The sequence below is a fragment of the Belonocnema kinseyi genome, chromosome 3 (genome assembly GCF_010883055.1).
Source record: "Belonocnema kinseyi isolate 2016_QV_RU_SX_M_011 chromosome 3, B_treatae_v1, whole genome shotgun sequence".
In the NCBI taxonomy this organism is placed as follows: Eukaryota; Metazoa; Arthropoda; class Insecta; order Hymenoptera; family Cynipidae; genus Belonocnema; species Belonocnema kinseyi.
Window position 1 is genome coordinate 77,107,605 of NC_046659.1, and position 18,657 is coordinate 77,126,261.

At 25.0% G+C, this 18,657-nt stretch overlaps 1 protein-coding gene across 1 annotated transcript in view; it reads right to left on the minus strand.

Moving 5' to 3' along the window:
- Nucleotides 1–238: 238 nt before the first annotated feature.
- LOC117169160 (GATA zinc finger domain-containing protein 10-like) overlaps nt 239–18,657 on the minus strand; it is a 31,179-nt gene continuing 12,760 nt past the window's right edge. The window contains exons 4-8 of the mRNA XM_033355374.1: nt 17,622–17,921; nt 13,073–13,441; nt 8,442–8,750; nt 5,746–5,944; nt 239–1,319 (exon numbers count right to left, since the gene is read on the minus strand). Coding sequence (XP_033211265.1) covers nt 955–1,319; nt 5,746–5,944; nt 8,442–8,750; nt 13,073–13,441; nt 17,622–17,921 — 1,542 coding nt within the window. The 3' untranslated portion in view covers nt 239–954. The remainder of the gene's footprint in view (nt 1,320–5,745; nt 5,945–8,441; nt 8,751–13,072; nt 13,442–17,621; nt 17,922–18,657) is intronic.

Genomic DNA, 18,657 nt, shown 5'->3' on the forward strand with positions numbered 1-18,657 from the left:
AAAAAAATTAATTTTTCAAATAAATTCAAAAATATTCAAATAAAAAGTTGAATTTTTAACTGAAAAGGATGAATTTTTTTAACAAAAAAATTAATTTACCACAAAAAATTGAATTTTCAGTAAAATTCAAGAATTCTCAACCAAAAAGTTGAATTTTTAAGAAAGAAACATTTATTTTTTATTTTTAAGAAAGTAGTTTAACTTTAAAACTTTCAGGCTCGAAAAAAATGGTAAAAAATGTTCTGTTTGCAGAGTTTTTAAATTTTCTTGTACATCAATTTTATTTACATTCCTAGAAGTCTAAAAAAGTCTTCTTAGTTTTTAATTTTAATTAATCATGTTCTACGAGATAATTCCTATTTAATTCACGCCTGATAAGAAAAAGATGTTAACTCCAGTGTAAATAAAAAAATACTTTTTTCTGATATTTGAAAACTTTTCAGTGAAAAAAAAATCACTAAGAAAAAGATCCCCAAAGCCCAGGATCTAAATTTGAAATACAGCGCATTTTTTTCTTGTATATTTCTTTGCTGGAAAAAGCTACACATGCTCTGAAAAATTGTAACTCAAGTTTTACAGATAATTTCTTTAAATATCAGAACCAGAATTTTAAAAATTCGTTGTGTTTCCAGCTTGGATTCCTGGGTCTGGGCGATTTTTTCCCTAGACTATCTTTGCCGCTAAAGTTTTCAGCTTAGCAGAAATAAAAAAATATTGCAATCGAAAAACAATTTAAAAACTTTACAATCAAGGAATATGTTAAACATTTTTCTGGAAATCGAGTAACCGCATATCTATTGATTCCAAATTAATTAAACGTTTTTAGGATTCCAATACGCTCATTTCTCGCCTTGATCCAATCTTTAAATCCAGAATTTTTTATTTTCCCTTGTGAGCCTATCTTAACCATAATTTATTTCAGCTTTCTTTCAAACTGCTGCGTAAAATATTTAATTACAACTTATTTACAAAGTCGAATAAATCCTGGGGTGTAATTTTCAGCATTTCACTTGTGTCATTGCAATTCACAGGATAAGATTCTAGAGACAGGATTCCACTAGGAACGTACAATTCGTGGTCCGGTGAATAATTCTGATCATCATGGGGTGGATGAAGAGGCTGAAAATGGGAGGAGGGTTCAGGAGCAACTTCTGAAAACGAAACCGGGCGATTAATTGGGGATAGTACTGATTGAGGAGACGGAATTGACGGCGAAGAAAAAGCAGGAGATGGTGTTTCAACCAACTGTTTCAGCTGTTGCATTGGAGATGTAGGGTTCCAACTCGCTTGACCATAATCTTGTTCGAATCCAACATAATCTGAAAAAAAAATAGATTCTTCAATATCAAATGCCGGATTTCTCGTCAAATAACAAAAAAGTTTAATTGCGCCACTACAATTTGGTACAACCAAATTTTTTGTTGATCATCTCGGTTAATTTTAATTAACACAAATAGTTTCAAAAAGGTAAGAAACCTTGAATGAATAGCTTAGGGACCGTACTTAAATTGCGATTGGCAAATTTGCAAAAATTTGTTACTAAAGATTATTTTTTTATTCAAAAATTTGATAATTTGGTTAAAAATTCAACAATTTTCTGCAAGGCATCCTTTTTGGTTGAAAATATATATATTAATATTTAATATATTTAATATATATTAATATTTTGTTGCTGATAAGTCAACTGGAATCTTCATTGGATGAAAATTCCAATAGTTTTTAACGGTTTTTTTTCTTTCAATTAAACTATTTTAAAAGAAATTTCATCTTTCTTAAATGAGAAATGCAACTTTTCGGTTGAAATTTCAAATTTGTCTCTTTGATTTTAAAATTCATCTGCTTTAGCAGAAATTGCATCTTTTTTTAGACAATTTTTTGGTTAAAAATTCAAGACTTTTGTTTTAAAATCATCCTTTTTGGTCGAATATTTAACTATTTTGTAGAAAATTTATTTTTTGTTTAAAAAAAGTAAAAATTTGCTGTTAAAAAGAAATCTGAAAACTTTTCTTGAAGGAAATTTAACAATTAATAAATGTAATTAAAAATTCATCTATTATAAGAGAAATTTCGTCTTTCTAGGATAAAAAAACAATTTTGTTGTTTCAAAAATAAATTGTTTTATTAAAAAGCAGCAAACGTTTTGGTTGAAGATTCTACTATTTTGTTCAAAATTTAACTATTTCGTGGAAAATTTGCTTTTTGTATAAAATTTATATTTTGGTGTGCAAAAATAAATTGAAATATTTTCTGGATGCAACTTCAAAAAAAAAGTTGTCGTTTAGTATTAAAAATTCCTCTGTTTTAGTAAGAATTTCATCTTTCTTGGATAAAAATTCAAATATTTGGTAGGGAATTCAACTATTTTGTTAAAAATTCTTCCTTTTTGGTTGAAAAAATCTGTTTTTTTTTTAATTGAAATTTCCATTTTTTATTGTAAAAAATTATTTTTTCTAAAAAAAATTGTATGTTGATCTTGAACAGTCAACTGGAATCTTTTTTGGATGAAAATTCAACTACTTTATTTAGAAAATTTGTTTTTTGTCAAGTAAAAATTATTCTGTTTGAGAGAAATTTCATATTTTTTAATAAAAAAGCAATTTCGTTGTTCAAAATTAAATTATTTTATTAAAAATCAGTACACTTTTTGTTTGAAGAATTGATTATTTTGTTGAAAATTTAAATATTTCGTGGAAAATTTACTTTCGTTTTAAATTTATATTTTGTCATTAAAAAATGAACTGAAATATTTTCTGGATCGAAAAGTTAATTTTTTTCGTATAAACTAAGTTTTTGTTAAAAATTCATATTTTGATCTTCAAAAGTCAACTCGACTCTTTTTTGGATGAAAATTCAATTTTTTTTTTTTAGAAAATTTATTCTTTGTTGAATAAAAATTCATCTGCTTCGAAAGAAATTTTATCTTTTTTTTTATAAGAATGCAACTGTTTGCTAGAGAATTCAACAATTTTAATAAAAAATCATCCTTTTTGGTAAAAATTCTTCTTTTTACATTGAAAATTCATAATTTTTTGTAGAAACTCATTTCTTTCTTTTAAATTTATATTTTGATCGTGAAATGCCAGCTGAAATCTTTTTGAACCGAAAATCCAACTATTGTTTTGAAAATTTATCTTTTATTATTTAAAATTTCATCTGTTTTAATAGAAACTTTCTTTTTTTCTCATTGTGAAAATGCATTGACATATATATCGATGTGAAAATGTCACTTTTTGGTTAAAAAATATTATTCTTTGCTTGAGCATTCAACTATTTTGTTTGAAAGATTTTTAACAGTTTCATTTTATTAGGATTAATCTTTTTTAATTGAAAATGCGTTGTTTTTTAAAAGTTCTTTTTTTTGTATAAATTTCCTCTTTTATTAATTAAATATAAAATATGAAACTTTTTATTGGGAATTTATATTTTTAGGTTGAAAATTCAAGTATTTTGTTAAATCCATATTTTATAGTAGAAAATACTATTTTGTCTATAATAAAATAATAAAATTTGGATATGAAATACTTTTTTATTCCGTTTATAAAAACATTTCAGAAAAATAAAAATTACGTACATTACTTAATTTAAGTACGGCCCCTCCTAGAAATAATCGATTGGACACGATTATTACCGATTAAGAGTAATCAAAAGTTGAATCGGTTTAAATTTTTGCTAATTGTGTCAATCGTTCCCAATCGGATTGAACTGAGTAAATGCCCTTGCCTGCAATACGCCCTCTGCAGTTTTCGTTTGTAACACACATGACGCGCACGTGTTTATTGGTTAGATATTAAATTTTTAGTAATTTAACTAAATTTTTAAGTACAAAAAAATATAATGTTTAGGCGGTATACCGAATAAAAAGTTAAAAGTATATGGATTAACAGCATGTAAAAATCATACCGTTTAACAATGTGACAGTGATGTAGTATGATTATAAAGTAGGTAGTTTGATTTAGCCGGTATATTATTGTAAAAAATTTATTTACTTCTTTTTAAATTCATATTCTTGAAATTTATTTGTTTGTCTGAATTAAAAAACCGCTTGTGAATAATAAATTGCAACATCAAAATGCTACAGTGAAAACTTAACCCCTAACTCAGAGTAAGGGATACCCAATTGAAAACGATTGGAAACATTATAGAAGGTAGGATGGCGCCAATATTTTGAAACTCAGACTAAATAAATTATAGGTAACTCATTGCATTTTTAGTACAAAAACTAATTCAATCCTTTTAAGTTTCTTGCAATTTAACAATTTTTAATTTATAAATAAGTTTGATTTTAAAATCTTGAAAATTCTAGTTTTAAATATTTCCAATATTAAATTTTGAATATTTCAAATAATTTGGTTTGCAAATATTTCTAATTTAAATGTTTTAAATTATTAATGTTATAGTATTAGATTCATTTAGGTTTCATTAGGATCAAAATTGAATTGAATACGTGCAGAATTCATAAAAACAAATGGTTTTCCTTGCATAAGCACATACGTTTTTTACATTCTCTCTTTCCTGAAACATTGTGATTAAGAGCCACATATTTCTGTAATTTTGGTCAAATTTTTTATGTAATAGTCTGAAAAAAAGTTTTTATGAATTGTTTTAAACTTTGAGTTTGATATGCTAAAATTAAGAAATTATTAAGTTTAAACGTAAGCAGTTTAAAATCCCGAATTTTTGAAATGCTATTTTTGAAGACTACATTTTTACTAATTTAAATCAAAACGAAACAAGATTGAAAATGTATATTATTCATACTTATATTTCACATGGCATAATTTTAAATTATACAAAGTTAAAGGCTTCTGAATCTACATTGTACAATTTCAAATGCTTTATTTATAAAAAAGTTTCTAGAAGCTTGTCATTTTTACATATATTAATGAACGTTTCAACTCGAAATCGCTGTTTGAAATGTTTTAATTAAATATTTAGAACTCTTAGTGATCAGAAAACTTCCACTTCTATTGGTTTTAATTTGCAATTTAGTCTTAAATACTTTAAGCAACAAAAATTTCAGCTACAAAAACTTTAACTTTGAATTTTATTGACTAGTGTACAAAATTTGTAATCAGGAAATTATTCCAGATTTTGTCTTCGATTTTAATGGCTACCTTGCGAATAATATAAAAAGTTGGATTTACGTCAATCATTAGTGGTAAAGGGGAAGTCATAATCTAAGGATTACCGAATATAAAATCACCGACATTAATGTAAATTCACTGTTCAATTTAAAAAGAATGTTGTTTATCATTTTGAGTACTTATATGTTAATAAACTAAAAATTTAGAAAGTTATTTAATAAAAACTTTTTTTTATTATAAGATACATTTATGTGTTAATAATTCAGAATAATTAAAAATTGAAACCTCTTTCTGAAAAAAAATATTTGATCTCTAATATTAATTTTTAATTGCTTAATTTATTCAATTAATAACAGCTTGACATTTTTAAATAATAAAATGATACTTTAATTCCGAAAAAATAAAAAAACTGCCTAAATAATTCCCGCCAGACAAAAGTGCTGCCATTACGTGGCAAATTCCAAGTACCCGATTGGGAACAATTGGAAATGCAAAATGCTCAATCGTTGCCAATCGTTTTGGCACAATTAAGAAACACGATTTGGAACGATGGAGATATTAGTTATATTGTTTCTTATCTATCTCAATTGATTATTTCTAGAAGGGGCCCTTAAAGCAAATTGAAAAAATTAAATAAATCTGAAATTTAAATATAACTTACTCATTGAAGATGAACTGTTTGGATTTTGTGGTTCGTAAGATGGCGGAGATGTTTGCGTGAGAGATTCATGTTGATATTGCGGCACAGTGGGTCCGAGCGAATACGGCGGTTGGCTTTGCTGATTTTGCGGTTGAAACAGAATTTGTTGCAGTTGCGATTGTTGCGGTGGAATAGAATGGAGTGGATGAACTTCTTCATGCTGTAGAAAAGCAAAACCCATAATTTATTAGTTACCATAAAAGAGTAATTAGTGTCAAACAATGAAAACATAAAAATTCCAATACACTTTTTAAAGAAGAGGAAATAAGGGATTATCCATAAATTAGGTTACCACATTAGGGGGGAGGGGGCCCAAAAAACATAAGGTTGGTGAAAGGTTAAGGGGGGGGGGGGGGTCCTAGTCAAATTATCCTTAAAGGTATATTACCTTTTATATTTTATATTACATTTTGATTACATTTCAAATATCCTTTTATATTTCGCATACCTTTTAAGAATTTAGCGAAATTTTGTTTCTAAATGTATATATGGTAAAGTTTTTAGTACGTTTCCACATGATGCATGCTTTTGGTAGAAAATTGATCTTTTTGTTTACAATTTAATGTTTTTAGTTGAAAATTCTGCTTTTTGGATGAGAATTCTGTAAATTTTTTTTAAATTCTTGTTTGGTAGTAAATTCATCTTTTTGTTTAAAAATGCATCTTCTTTAGTTGAAAAATCTCCTTTTTGATTGAGAATTCTTGACTTTTTTGAAAATGTGTCTTTTTTAGTAGTAAAATGATCTTTTTGTTCAAAAATCGATCTGGTTTAGTTTAAAATTCCATTTTTTTGTTGAGAATTCTTGAATTTTGTTATAAAATTAATTTTTTCGTTAAAAAATTAGTTTTTTATTTAAAAATTATTTTTCCTTTAATTTAAAATTCAACTTTATGGTTCAAAATTCTTGAATTTTATTGAAAATACGTCTTTTTGGTAGTAAATTAAACTTTTTTTTTTAAATTCCTTTTTTTAGTTGAAAATTCTACTTTTTAGTTAAGAATTCTTGATTTTTTTAGAAACTCGTATTTTTTAGTAGTAAATCAATCTTTTTGTTTGAAAATCAATCTGTTTTAGTTTAAATTTCCATTTTTTGTTGAGAATTCTTGAATTTTGTTATAAAAGTAATTTTGTTCGGGAAAAAATTAGTACTTTGTTTTAAAATTAACCTTTTTTATTAGTAAATTAAGCGTTTTTTTTTAAAAGTAATCTTTTTTAGTTAAAAATTCAACTTTTTATTTGAGAATTCTTGAATTTTCTTGAAAAATTCGTTTTTTTTAGAAAAAGTCTTTTCGCATACAAATTTAAGTAATAGATTTTAAAGTTGAACAGCTTTCTTAAATATAAACAAAAATTTCTTGAATATTCCACATTTTGGTTAAGAATTCTTGAATTTTATTGCAAAAATAGTCTTTGCTAGTAGTAAACTAATCTTTCTGTTTAAAAATCCACTGTTTTTTTTCAATTGAAAATTGAACCTTTTGGTTTAGAATTATTGAATTTTGTTAAACAATTTGTTTTGTTTGTATTCTTGAATTTTGTTAAAAATTCGTTTTTTTTCGTTAGAAAATTAATAGTTTGATTTAAAATTTCATCTTTTTGGTTAGAAATTTAACAAGCAAGTTTTAAAGTTGAATTACTTTCTTTAAAATTAAAAAGAACGGTTTCTTTCTTTTTTAGAAATTCAACTGTCTAGTTGAGAATTTTTTAATTATATTGAAAATTCCTCTCTTTTGGTAATAAATTAATCTTTTTGTTTAAAAAATACTTTTTTTTAGTTTAAAATTAAACTTTTTTGTTGAGAATTTTTTAATTTCGTTAAAAAATTCGTTTTTATTTTGGTAAAAAATTAATATTTTTGTTTAAAAATTCATCTTTTCGTTTAAAAATTTAAAAACTAGATTTTTATGTTAAACTGCTTTATTAAAGATGAATTTTTTGGTTAACGATTCAAAATTTCAGTTAAAAATTCATCTCTTTTCTTTGAAATTAAACTGTTTTGTTAATAATTAATCTATTTGAGGTTGACATTCAACTTTTGGATTAAAAGTTCTTGAATTTTGTTAGAATATCTTTTTTTTTTGTATAAAATGAACTATTTTAAATAAAAATTCCATATATTTGATATGATAATTCAACTGTTTTGCATATAAAATTCGTCAATTCAGTGACTATTTCGTAAAAAAGCGCTGTTTTTTTTTTAATTCTAAATTATATATTTTTTCATTAAGAGCTTAACTATTCCATTTTTGGTTTAAAATGCACCTTTCTTAGTTTAAAAATTCAATAACACCCGGATTAACTGTCACATCAAATTGAATTAGGCACATTTAAACACTTACTCTGAAAATCACTTTTTTATTTCAATTCTTGATTTATTGCCGAAGTTTTTCATTCACCATTTTTTAATTTTTAATTTTTTAATTCAAGTCGGTCATATAGACAATATAGGCATATTGGTAACTTGACTCGCTATAAAATAAAAAAAAATCAGTATAAACGAAAAATCGCATTTTACATAAAGCCTACATTACCTGAGGTGAGGGGGGGGGGGGTCATAACCATTTTAATGATTTAAACAAGGTGAGGGGGGTGTCGAAAATTGCCCTAATTTGGCAAGGTAATTAATGGATGATCTCTCTCATTTCGTGGACAAATACCTGACGTTGTTCGGCGAAGTCAGATATCAATCCGGGTTTGCCCTGTAGATCACGAATTATTTGGTTTATCTTCTCAGGAGAAGTAGTATGCTTCAAAGCTGCCATATTGCCATATTGTTGTTCCTGTGGATGTTGCTGCTGTGTGTACCAGTGCAGCGGATTTTGCTGTAGACTGGGTCCTTGCGCAGATTGTTGCTGCAGCTGTTGATTTATTTTATATTGTTCTTGCGGAGGTAATACATGCTGCACGCCCGGTTGATGCAGTGGTTTATTTTGTGCTACTGAGATACCACTCTGCTGCTCAATTAGCTAAAGCATATTAATTTTCTCAATAGTTATTTATAGAACCATTCTGATACCACAGAATGTCTACTCAAATCCCGTGAGAAAAATCCCTGACAATTCCAGGTTTTTTGAGGTATCTCAAGTTTTTTCCATTTATAATTTTTTGCGAGATTATTATAAATTATGTTTTCTTTTAGTTTCTAGGAATTAAATTAATATTACGAGATATTCCTCAATATTTTAGCACCATATATTCACTACAGAGATAAATAATACTAAAAACATAATTATTCATTTCTTAAATTTGTCTCTTAAAAGTCCATGCATTTGAATCTCTATTTGAAATTGAATTGAAGCTGAATTTTGAACTAAAAAGATCAGTTATCTTTCAAAAATGAAAATTGAATTATTAGTAACAAGACAAAAATAATTTTCCTCGAAAAAAAGCAAGGGATTATTCTTAAAGCAAAATTAATTTAACGAAAAACTGAATTTTTATAAAAGATTAATTTTCCACCAAAAAAAGATTTTTCAAAAAAATATATGAATTTTTAATAAGAAAGTTGAATTTTCAATAAAAAAAAAAAAAAACAATTTTCAACCTATAATGAATTTCCAACTAAACTTATAAACTTTGATTTGGAATAGATGAATTTTAAAACAAAAGGTGAATTCTCGGCCACAAAGACGATATTTCAACAACAACAAAAAACATGAATTATAAACGAAATATTTGCATTATCAAATACGAAAAGATCAATTTTCTACAAAATGGTTGAATTTTAAGCTAAAAAAGTTCAAGTTAAAACAAAAAATGGAATTGCAGATTCATTTTTACCAATCAAGGTAATTTTCTAGAAAATATATAAAATTTAAATTAAAAAGATAAATTTTCAAACAACACTTTAATTGTTACATTTTCAGTTAAACAATTCATTTTCAATCAGTGTCGAATTTTCAACTAAAATGATGAATCTTCAACTGAAATAATTGAATTTGCAACCAAATACATGAATTTTCAACCAAAATGATGAGTCTTACTAGAATCATTCAATTTTCAACAAAAAGATTCATTTTCAACCCAGAAGATTAATTTCCTAAAAGACGAATTTTCAATAAAATTCAAGAATTTGCAACCAAAAAGTTGAATTTATAAGAAAGAAACAATTTTGTTGGAATTTTTAAGAAAGTAGTTCGACTTTAAAACACAGTTGTTAAATTTAAAAAAATTCATTTTTTAAACAAAGATTAATTTTTCACTGAAAAAAAAACAAACATTTTTCCAGCAAAATTCATGAATTTTCAAACAACAAGTTGAATTTTAAACTAAAAAAAATGAATTTTTAAATAAAAAGTTTAATTTGCTGCCAAAAAAGACAAATTTTCAATAAAATTTCAGAATTCTTCACCAAAAAGTTGAATTTTTAGGAAATAAATTTTTTTAAGTCGTTCAATTTTAAAACCTAGTGGTTAAATTTTTGAACCAAAAAAACTAATTTTTTAACAAAATTCGAGAATTCTCAACCAAATAGATGAAGTTTTTTAACTTTAAACGTGTGTTAATTCTGGTATGATACACCAAATGATCTTCAAGAAGTGGCGCGAAATAAAATTCAAGGACTTTCAACCAGTTTATTATTTAACTAAAGAAGATACATTTTTAAACAAAATGATTGATTTGCTACCAACACTTACGAATTTTCAATAAAATTCAAGAATTCTCAATCAGAAGCTGAATTTTTAAGAAACCTACTTGTTAAATTTGTAACCAAAAAGGTGAATTTTTAAACCAAGAAACTTCTTCAAGAAGAATTTAAAATCAAATTCAATGTATAAACCGATGCAAATTCCTAACTTTTCAAGTAGAAATTTGTATTTTCAAAAAGACAGATAAATTTTTAACGAAGCTGACGAATTTTCAGACAGAAAGATTAATTTTCTAACAAAAAAACGATTTGAAAAAAATACATCATTTTTCAATCAAGCAGTTTAATTTTTAATTGAAAAAGATAAATTATAAACAAATAGCTGATTTTAAACGAAAAATATCAGTTATCATTCAAAAATGAAATAGTTGATTTTTCAGTTGAAAAAAATTAATTTTCCTAGAAAAAAAAAACAGATTTATTCTTAAAGCAAATTTAATTTTTAACCAAGTTGTTTCAATTTTAACTAAGAAGATGAATTATTTACTAAAATTATTAATATTCAATTTCAATACTGGAATTTTCGAGCGAAAGCAATGCATTTTAAAACAAGATTAATTTTCTTCCAAAAAATATGATTTTTTAAAAAAAGATATGAATTTTTAACCAGCAACTTGAATTTTCAACTAAGAAACCAATTTTCAACCGAATAATGAATTTCCAACTAAACTTATAAATCTTGATCTGGAATAGATGAATTTTAAACAAAAAGATGAATTCTCGACCACAAAGACGATTGTTCAACAACAAAAACATGAATTTTAAACGAGAATTATGAATCTTTCACTAGAGTCATTAAATTTTCAACAAAAACATTCATTTTCACCCCAGAAGATTAATTTCTAGCAAAAAGTCATGAATTTTAACTAAAAAAGTTAATTTTCCAACTAAATATTGAATAGCTATATTTTCAATAAAAAAATAGTATTCAACTACATAAAAAACAAATTTACAACAAAATAATTAAATATGCAACTGGAATAGTTATATTTTCAGTGAAAAAATTAATTTTCAGCTAACGAGAAAACGAATTTTCAACAAAATAGCTCATTTTTCAAGCAAGAAGATGAATTTCAAATTAAAATGATTAATATTTTATAACAAAAAATTTCTTTTTTCAATTTCGGTTCCCAGCTTTCTCCCGGAAAACGTTCGCGATTTCTTTTGGTATATAAAAAAATTAACTCTTTTTGCGAAAACCACAATTTTTACATATATATTATCAATTGCGGAAGTCGATTAATATCAGCAAACCTTTTTACAAGAAATTGATTTACTTTAAATCACATAATAAGAAGGATAAGGAAATTTTTGGGACTAATAAAGGAAAATACATACATGCGTTTTATTGCACATTAGCAGTAAATGCACGCGTGCAAATTACGCGTTCATTTCTCTGAATTTCAATTTACTAAAATAAAAATATTCAAATTTAAAAATCAATAATTAAACCATTTTTTGAAAATAAAGTGTCAAATATTTTTTTTAAAATTAATAATTTCGAATTGCAATGGAATATTTTACGATTCAAATTTTGGAAATTGTGTCATTTAAAATTTTGAGGATTTGAAATTGTATTCATTATTATTAAAAACGTTCAAAAATAAAGATTGCAAAATTTTTAATTTGAATAATTTAAAATTTAAAGCGCTTAAAATTTGACAATTCAATATTGAAAACTAAATTTAATCTTTTAAAGGCAAAGCTTCGGAAATTTTAGAATTCTGAACTCTGAAATTGTAATCCCTTAAAATTACCGAAATTGTCCATTTACTGACGTATCAATTTCAGATAGTTTCATTTTCATCTTTTTTTCTTAATTTTAAACTAAACTTTTAATTTTTTAGTTTCATATCTTCATTTAGAATAATTATTCATTCTGGAAATTTTCGAATAAAATATTTTTCAATTTGAAATTACTCATTTGTTTAAATCTTCAACTAAAAAGCGGACAATTTTAAAATCTTACCTTAAAAATTAAGATAAAGAATACAAAACAATATTGCTATATGATTTTTTCAAATTGTACAATTTTAAGCTTTTCAATTCGAAATTGGTTTATATTTACGTCTAAAATTATGAAATATTTGAATATAAATAAATATACATAATATATAAAAATTAAATATTTGAATTTCAATCTACAATATTGTGAAATTTAAAATCTGAAACGTTCAAAAATAATTCTAAAAATTAATTTAAGAAACAACTTTAGTTTCAAGGCCTCAACGATTAAACTGTTTCAGAATTGCCCATTCAAAATATAATTGTAAATTAAAATGATATAGATTTTAAGGACAAAAGATATATTATTAATAAGTATCGTATCATTTGGTATCAAGCAAGAAATATTGTGAACCTTTTGAAGTTAAATTATTCTAAACACTTTGAAAATTACATACTTTCTGGTTGGAAACTTTCAAGAATTACAAAATGCGCAAATTATGAAATACGGGAAATCTCCCGATTCTCCCGGGTGGTGGTCACCCTAAAAATGAAGCGTACTCTCGAAAAAATACACAAAAAATTCCCTGACATTGCTCGGTTTTTTTTCAGATGTATACAAATTCCCTGACAATTTATGTTTTCTAGGTAGGGTAGACACCCTGTTCTAAGAAAATATGATTGTGAATTACTAACCTGGCGTTTTTTGGCGAAAGCAGACCTGAGTAGAGGATTGCACTTGACTAAGTGGAGGATATGGTTTTGCCGCTCAGGAGTATTGGGTCTTTTTAAAATTTCTATAAGTTTTTCGTATGCTGCACTTTGTTTCAATATTGCGTTTTCAGAATCAATTGGATTGATTGGCTCAATCTTAAGAGGAAGTTCTTGATTTATCGGACATGGGAGATGTTGCGGCAGCTGTGGCGGTTGTTGATAGACCTGATTTCTGTATTGTTCCTGTTGTACTGGTTGTTGTGGAACTATGAGATGCAAAGCAGAGTCTTGATTTTGGGATTGACTAGGAACCAGTGTACCAGCTCCTCCACTATTCTGTCCAGCCTGCTTCTGCAAATAAAGCACATTTATCAATAATCCCTTCAATGCCAGTGACACATATATGGGCAAAAATGTGTACCACTTTTGTAGCATGACGCATTGACGCGTGTAAACTTGCCGCCCGGGAAGAGCGAGGGCGGCAGTCACACAAGACAAAATAACGTTACGCCCTTGACACACACCAGGGTTGCCGTTTTAATGAAAGAAACAAAATCCCGCTCATTTCCCGGTATGCAAGCATTTTTTACGATCAATCAAATTTCAAAAATCTAACTCTAAAGCCAATATCTTTTCCCCTTTGAAGAAATAATACCAAAGCTGCAACTTAAAGCACTAAAAGTGGAATTAAAACTTTTGTAAATTTAGATTCAGTTCCAAAAATATATATCCGCGTTATGATTTTCATTGTTCTAAATTTAAGAATCAATCAATGCATTTAAAAAACTAAAAAATTATATAATTTTAAGCAATTTTAAACTAGAAAAATTAAAAATATAACCAACACATTTTTGAAATTAACTGGAAACTTCTTAAATTTAAAATTAAATTATTTACTTCAAAATCTATAAACATTTACATGTCCTTTTACATTTCTTCAAATTTTAAATGATTTTTTAATTTTTCAGAACTCCTAAACATCTTTTAAAATGATTTGATCTTCTTCTAAAATGTTTCCTAAATTTTGTTTATAATATCCTGCCAAACAATAAATTTTCCATAAAACCTTCCACACTGATTTTTGATTATATTTCAAATTTTTCTAAATATTTTAAAATATTTTCTTTATATTAATTTTTCAAAATAAAAAATCATTTTCAATTTTCCTATGATGTATTTCTTATTCTTCTTAAGCCTTTCAAAATTCTTAAAAAGCTTCTGAACTTTTTGTTCGAAATTTGCCGAATCTATATTTGATTTCAAATTAAGTCGTGGACTATTTGCATGGAAATTTTGGTACGGATAGTTGGATTTTTTCGGTACATTTACACACTTCATTTAAATTATTTAAAATCATTTCAATGTTGTAATTAATTTACAGTTTTTTATATTTCTAAATATCTCTTCAACTTACTCGAATTTTGTAAAAGATTAGTGGATGTTCAATTGTTATTTAAACATCAAAATTTAACAATTTAATTTACAAGTTGAATTTTTTACATAAAACAATTAAAATTGTAACGTTCAAAGTTTATTTTTTAATATTTAATGTACAATTACCGATTTTGAAAGAACAGTCAGATATTTATAAATATTAAGTTTTTTTTCTTAATTACAAAATTTCAAAATAAATGGTTTAAAAATGGAATATTTTAGACTAAGATAATATTTGGAATTTAATAAAAGCCTTTTATTATCAATACATTATTTTGCAATTTTTTTAAAATTGAAAAAAGTTTGTAAATTTTAAATGGGACGTTTAAATTTGTTTAACAATAAGACTTTCCAATTGAAACAATTCACAAATTTTTAAAGTTAAAATGTGTACATTCTAAAATTGTTAAATGTTTCCGAATCATCTTGTAAAATCAATTATTATTCAGTTTTTAAATCTCAGTGTACATTTTAGTGTTAAAAATAATTAATGAAATTATATGTAACGTTGATCAACTAAAATTTTTTTTTTAATCAAAAATCTTCATTTTAAGTGCTTCTAATTTTTAATTATTGAAGTATTTAAAACTACATTTTAAAATTCTTTAAATTAAATTGTACGCTTACAAATTAAAAACCTAAAACGGAAAATCTTTGAAGTAAAAGATTTTTGAATTACGCAATTCTAAACTAAATGATATCATCATTGAAAAAGATCCCAATTTTAATAATTTTTTTTTTAATATTTACAATCAAAGTTGAATCTTTGTGAAATTTTTGGAAAATCAATTAAATCTTTATAAAATATTTAGAATATTTTTATTATATTTTTTAAATTGTTGAAATCTTGGGGAAATTATTGAAGTCTTTAGAAAATGATAAAAATATTTGTCAAATATTGAAAATATTTTATAAATCTTTGCGAAATATTCAAAATATTAAAAATATTTTTGACATGTTTGCGAAATATTTAATGAATGAATTCTCAAACACAAAGATGAATTTTCAACTAAAGATATGTGTTATTAAACAAAAAGATGAATTTGCTACCAAAAAAGACGAATTTTCAATAAAATTTAAGAATTCTTAAACAAAAAGTTGAATTTTGAAGGAAGAATTTTTTTTAATTTTTAAGAAAGACGTTCAACTTTAAAACCTAGTAGTTAAACTTTTAACCAAAATGATGAATTTTTAATTGATTAATTTCCCCTGAAAAAAAATGTCAATAAAATTCAAGAATTCTCAAACAGAAAGTGGAATTTTTAAGAATGAATTTTTTTAAATGTTTAAGAAAGCAGTTCTACTTTGAAACCTAGTTGTTAAACTTTTAACTAAAATAATAATTTTGAAAAAAAATCCTTTAAAAGAACGAATTTTTCAACAAAATTCAAAATTTAGTTTTCAACTAAAGAAGATCAATTTTTCAATAAAAAGATTAATGTACTACCCAAAAAGATGAATTTTCAAGAAAATTCAAGAATTCCCGACCAAAAGTTGAATTTTTAAACAACTATATTATTTTTCAAACAAAAAAGACGAATTTTTCATAAAATTCATGATTTTTAACAAAAACTGGAATTTTTTAGAAAGAAAGAACTTTTTTTAATTTTTAAGACAGTTCAACCTTAAAACCTAGTTTTTAAACTTTGAACCAAAAAGATTACTTTTTAATCAAAAATATTAATTTGCTAACAAAAAAGACGAATGTTCAATCAAATTCAAAAATCTCGCACAAAACGTTTAACTTTTAACTAATAAGATGAATTTTTCAATAAAAATATTAATCTTCTGCCAAAAAAGACGAATTTTCAATAAACTTCAAGAATTCTCAACCAAAAAGTAGAATTTTTAAGAAGGAATTTTTTTTAACTTTTTAAGAAAGTAGTTCAACTTTAAAACCTAGTTGTTAAACTTTTAACGAAAAAGATGAATTTTGAAAGAACAAAAAATATTAATTTTAAACAAAAATGATTAATTTGCTACCGAAAAAGTCGAATTTTCAATATAATTTAAGAACTCTGAACCAAAAAGTGAAATATTTGTGAAATTAATAAATTTTTTTAACTTTTTAAGAAACTAGTTCAACTTTAAAACTTACTTGTTAAATTTTTCACTAACAAAGTGCATTTTTAAACCAAAAAACTAATTTTTCAACAAATTCAATTATTCTCAACAAAAAAATTTAGTTTTCAACTACAAAAAATCAATTTTTAAATAAAAAGTTTACTTTACGAGCAAAAAGATGAATTTTCAAGAAAATTCAAGAATCAAAAAGTTGATCTTTTAAACAAAAAGATTAATTTGCAAACAAAGAAGACGAATTTTCAATCAAATTCGAGATTTCTCAACCAAAAACTGAAATTAAAAAAAAAACTTTTTTTTTAATTTTTAAGAAAGTTCAACTTTATCAAGTAGTTGTTAAACTTTGAACGGAAAAGATTAATTTTTAAACAAAAAGATTAATTTCCTACCCAAAAATAAAATTTTTTCAAAACAAAATTTAAGAATTCTCAACCAAAAAACTAAATTTTCAACTAAAAAAGATGAATTTTTATACAACAAGATTAATGTACTACCAAAAAAGACAAATTTTCAATAAAATTCAAGAATTCTCCACCAAAAAGTTGAATTTTGAAGAGACATTTTTTTTAATATATAAGAAAGTATTTCAATTTGAAAACCTAGTTTTTACATTTTTAACCAAGATGAATTTTTAAACATAAATATTAATTTCCTAAAAAAAAAAAAAAGAATTTCAACCAAAAAGTTGAATTTTCCACTAAAAAATTAATTTTAAATGAATATTACTACCAAAAAAGACAAATTTTCAATCAAATTCAAGAATTCTCAATGAAACAGTTGGATTTTTAACTAAAAAGGTTAATTTGTTAACAAAAGGATTAATTTACAATCAAAAAAGATAACTTTTCAATAAAATTTAAGAATTTGGAATCAAACAGTTGAATTTTCAACTAAAAACATAAATTTGTAAACAAAAGGATTAATTTTCTATCAAAAACATGGATCATCTGGAAACGTACTAAAAACGTTATCATATGTTATGTTTAGAATGTCGAGTATAAGCTCAATAACTCACTTGGCGATGTTTTCGTAGTGCAGCCATAGTTGCAGGATTGCTCTTGATATTGCGGAGTACTTGCTGCTTCTGATTAGGAGAATGTGGACTTTTCAGAGTGGGTGCAAGTTGCTGATAGGCTTCATCGTGCAACGTCGATATGTTTTCCTTGCAAATTAAACCGACTGGAGGCATCCGGTCATTAATTCCCATTCCGGGTTGGCATTGCTGGTATTGATGTTGTTGTGAAAGCACATGTTGCATGGATTGCTGTTGATTATGATCGAGTGTGTCAACTCTTTCATCATGCTCTTCGTTTTGCTACGAAATCGTAACAATCACAATTTATTAGATGCCTTTTAATTTTTGGTGATAACGCAGGGTGGCCGCTGGACCCGGAAACCGGAAAATGACAGTAAATTTATTTCTTGACCGGAAATTTTACAAATTTTCAGAAGAAAAATCTGTCCAAATTCGATTTCATCAGTTTTTAAAATAATTAGTTAAATTGATATCTTTTTTAAATTATAATGTCATTCAGTTTATAATGCGTAATTCGAAAATCTTTTACCTGAAAAATTCTCTACTTTAGATTTTTATTTTTAAGCTTATATTTTGAATTTAAAGAATTTTAACGTGGAGTCTTTAAGACTTTAACAAATAAAAATTAAAAACGTTTAAAGTTTCTAATTTTTAATAAAAAACAGTTTTATTTTATCAACTATAAATAGAAATAATTACTTTTTTAAATGGATCAGAATTTCAAGTATTAAAAAGGGTAAAATCGTTGATTTGATAAAACGATTCTAAATCCATTGAAGGTTAAAGAATTTCCAGATTCGTAATTAATTCGTAATTAAAGGCTTTTATAAAATTAAAAATATTGTTTCAGTCTAAATTATTCCATTTTTAAACCACTTAATTAAAACCATTTTCATTAACAAAAAGGATAATTATTTAATACTTAGCAAAGTTTTACTTTTAATTTAAGACGACTAAATTGAAGCCAAATATTTTAAAGTAAACAATTCGAAACTTACATGTTTGACATAGAAAA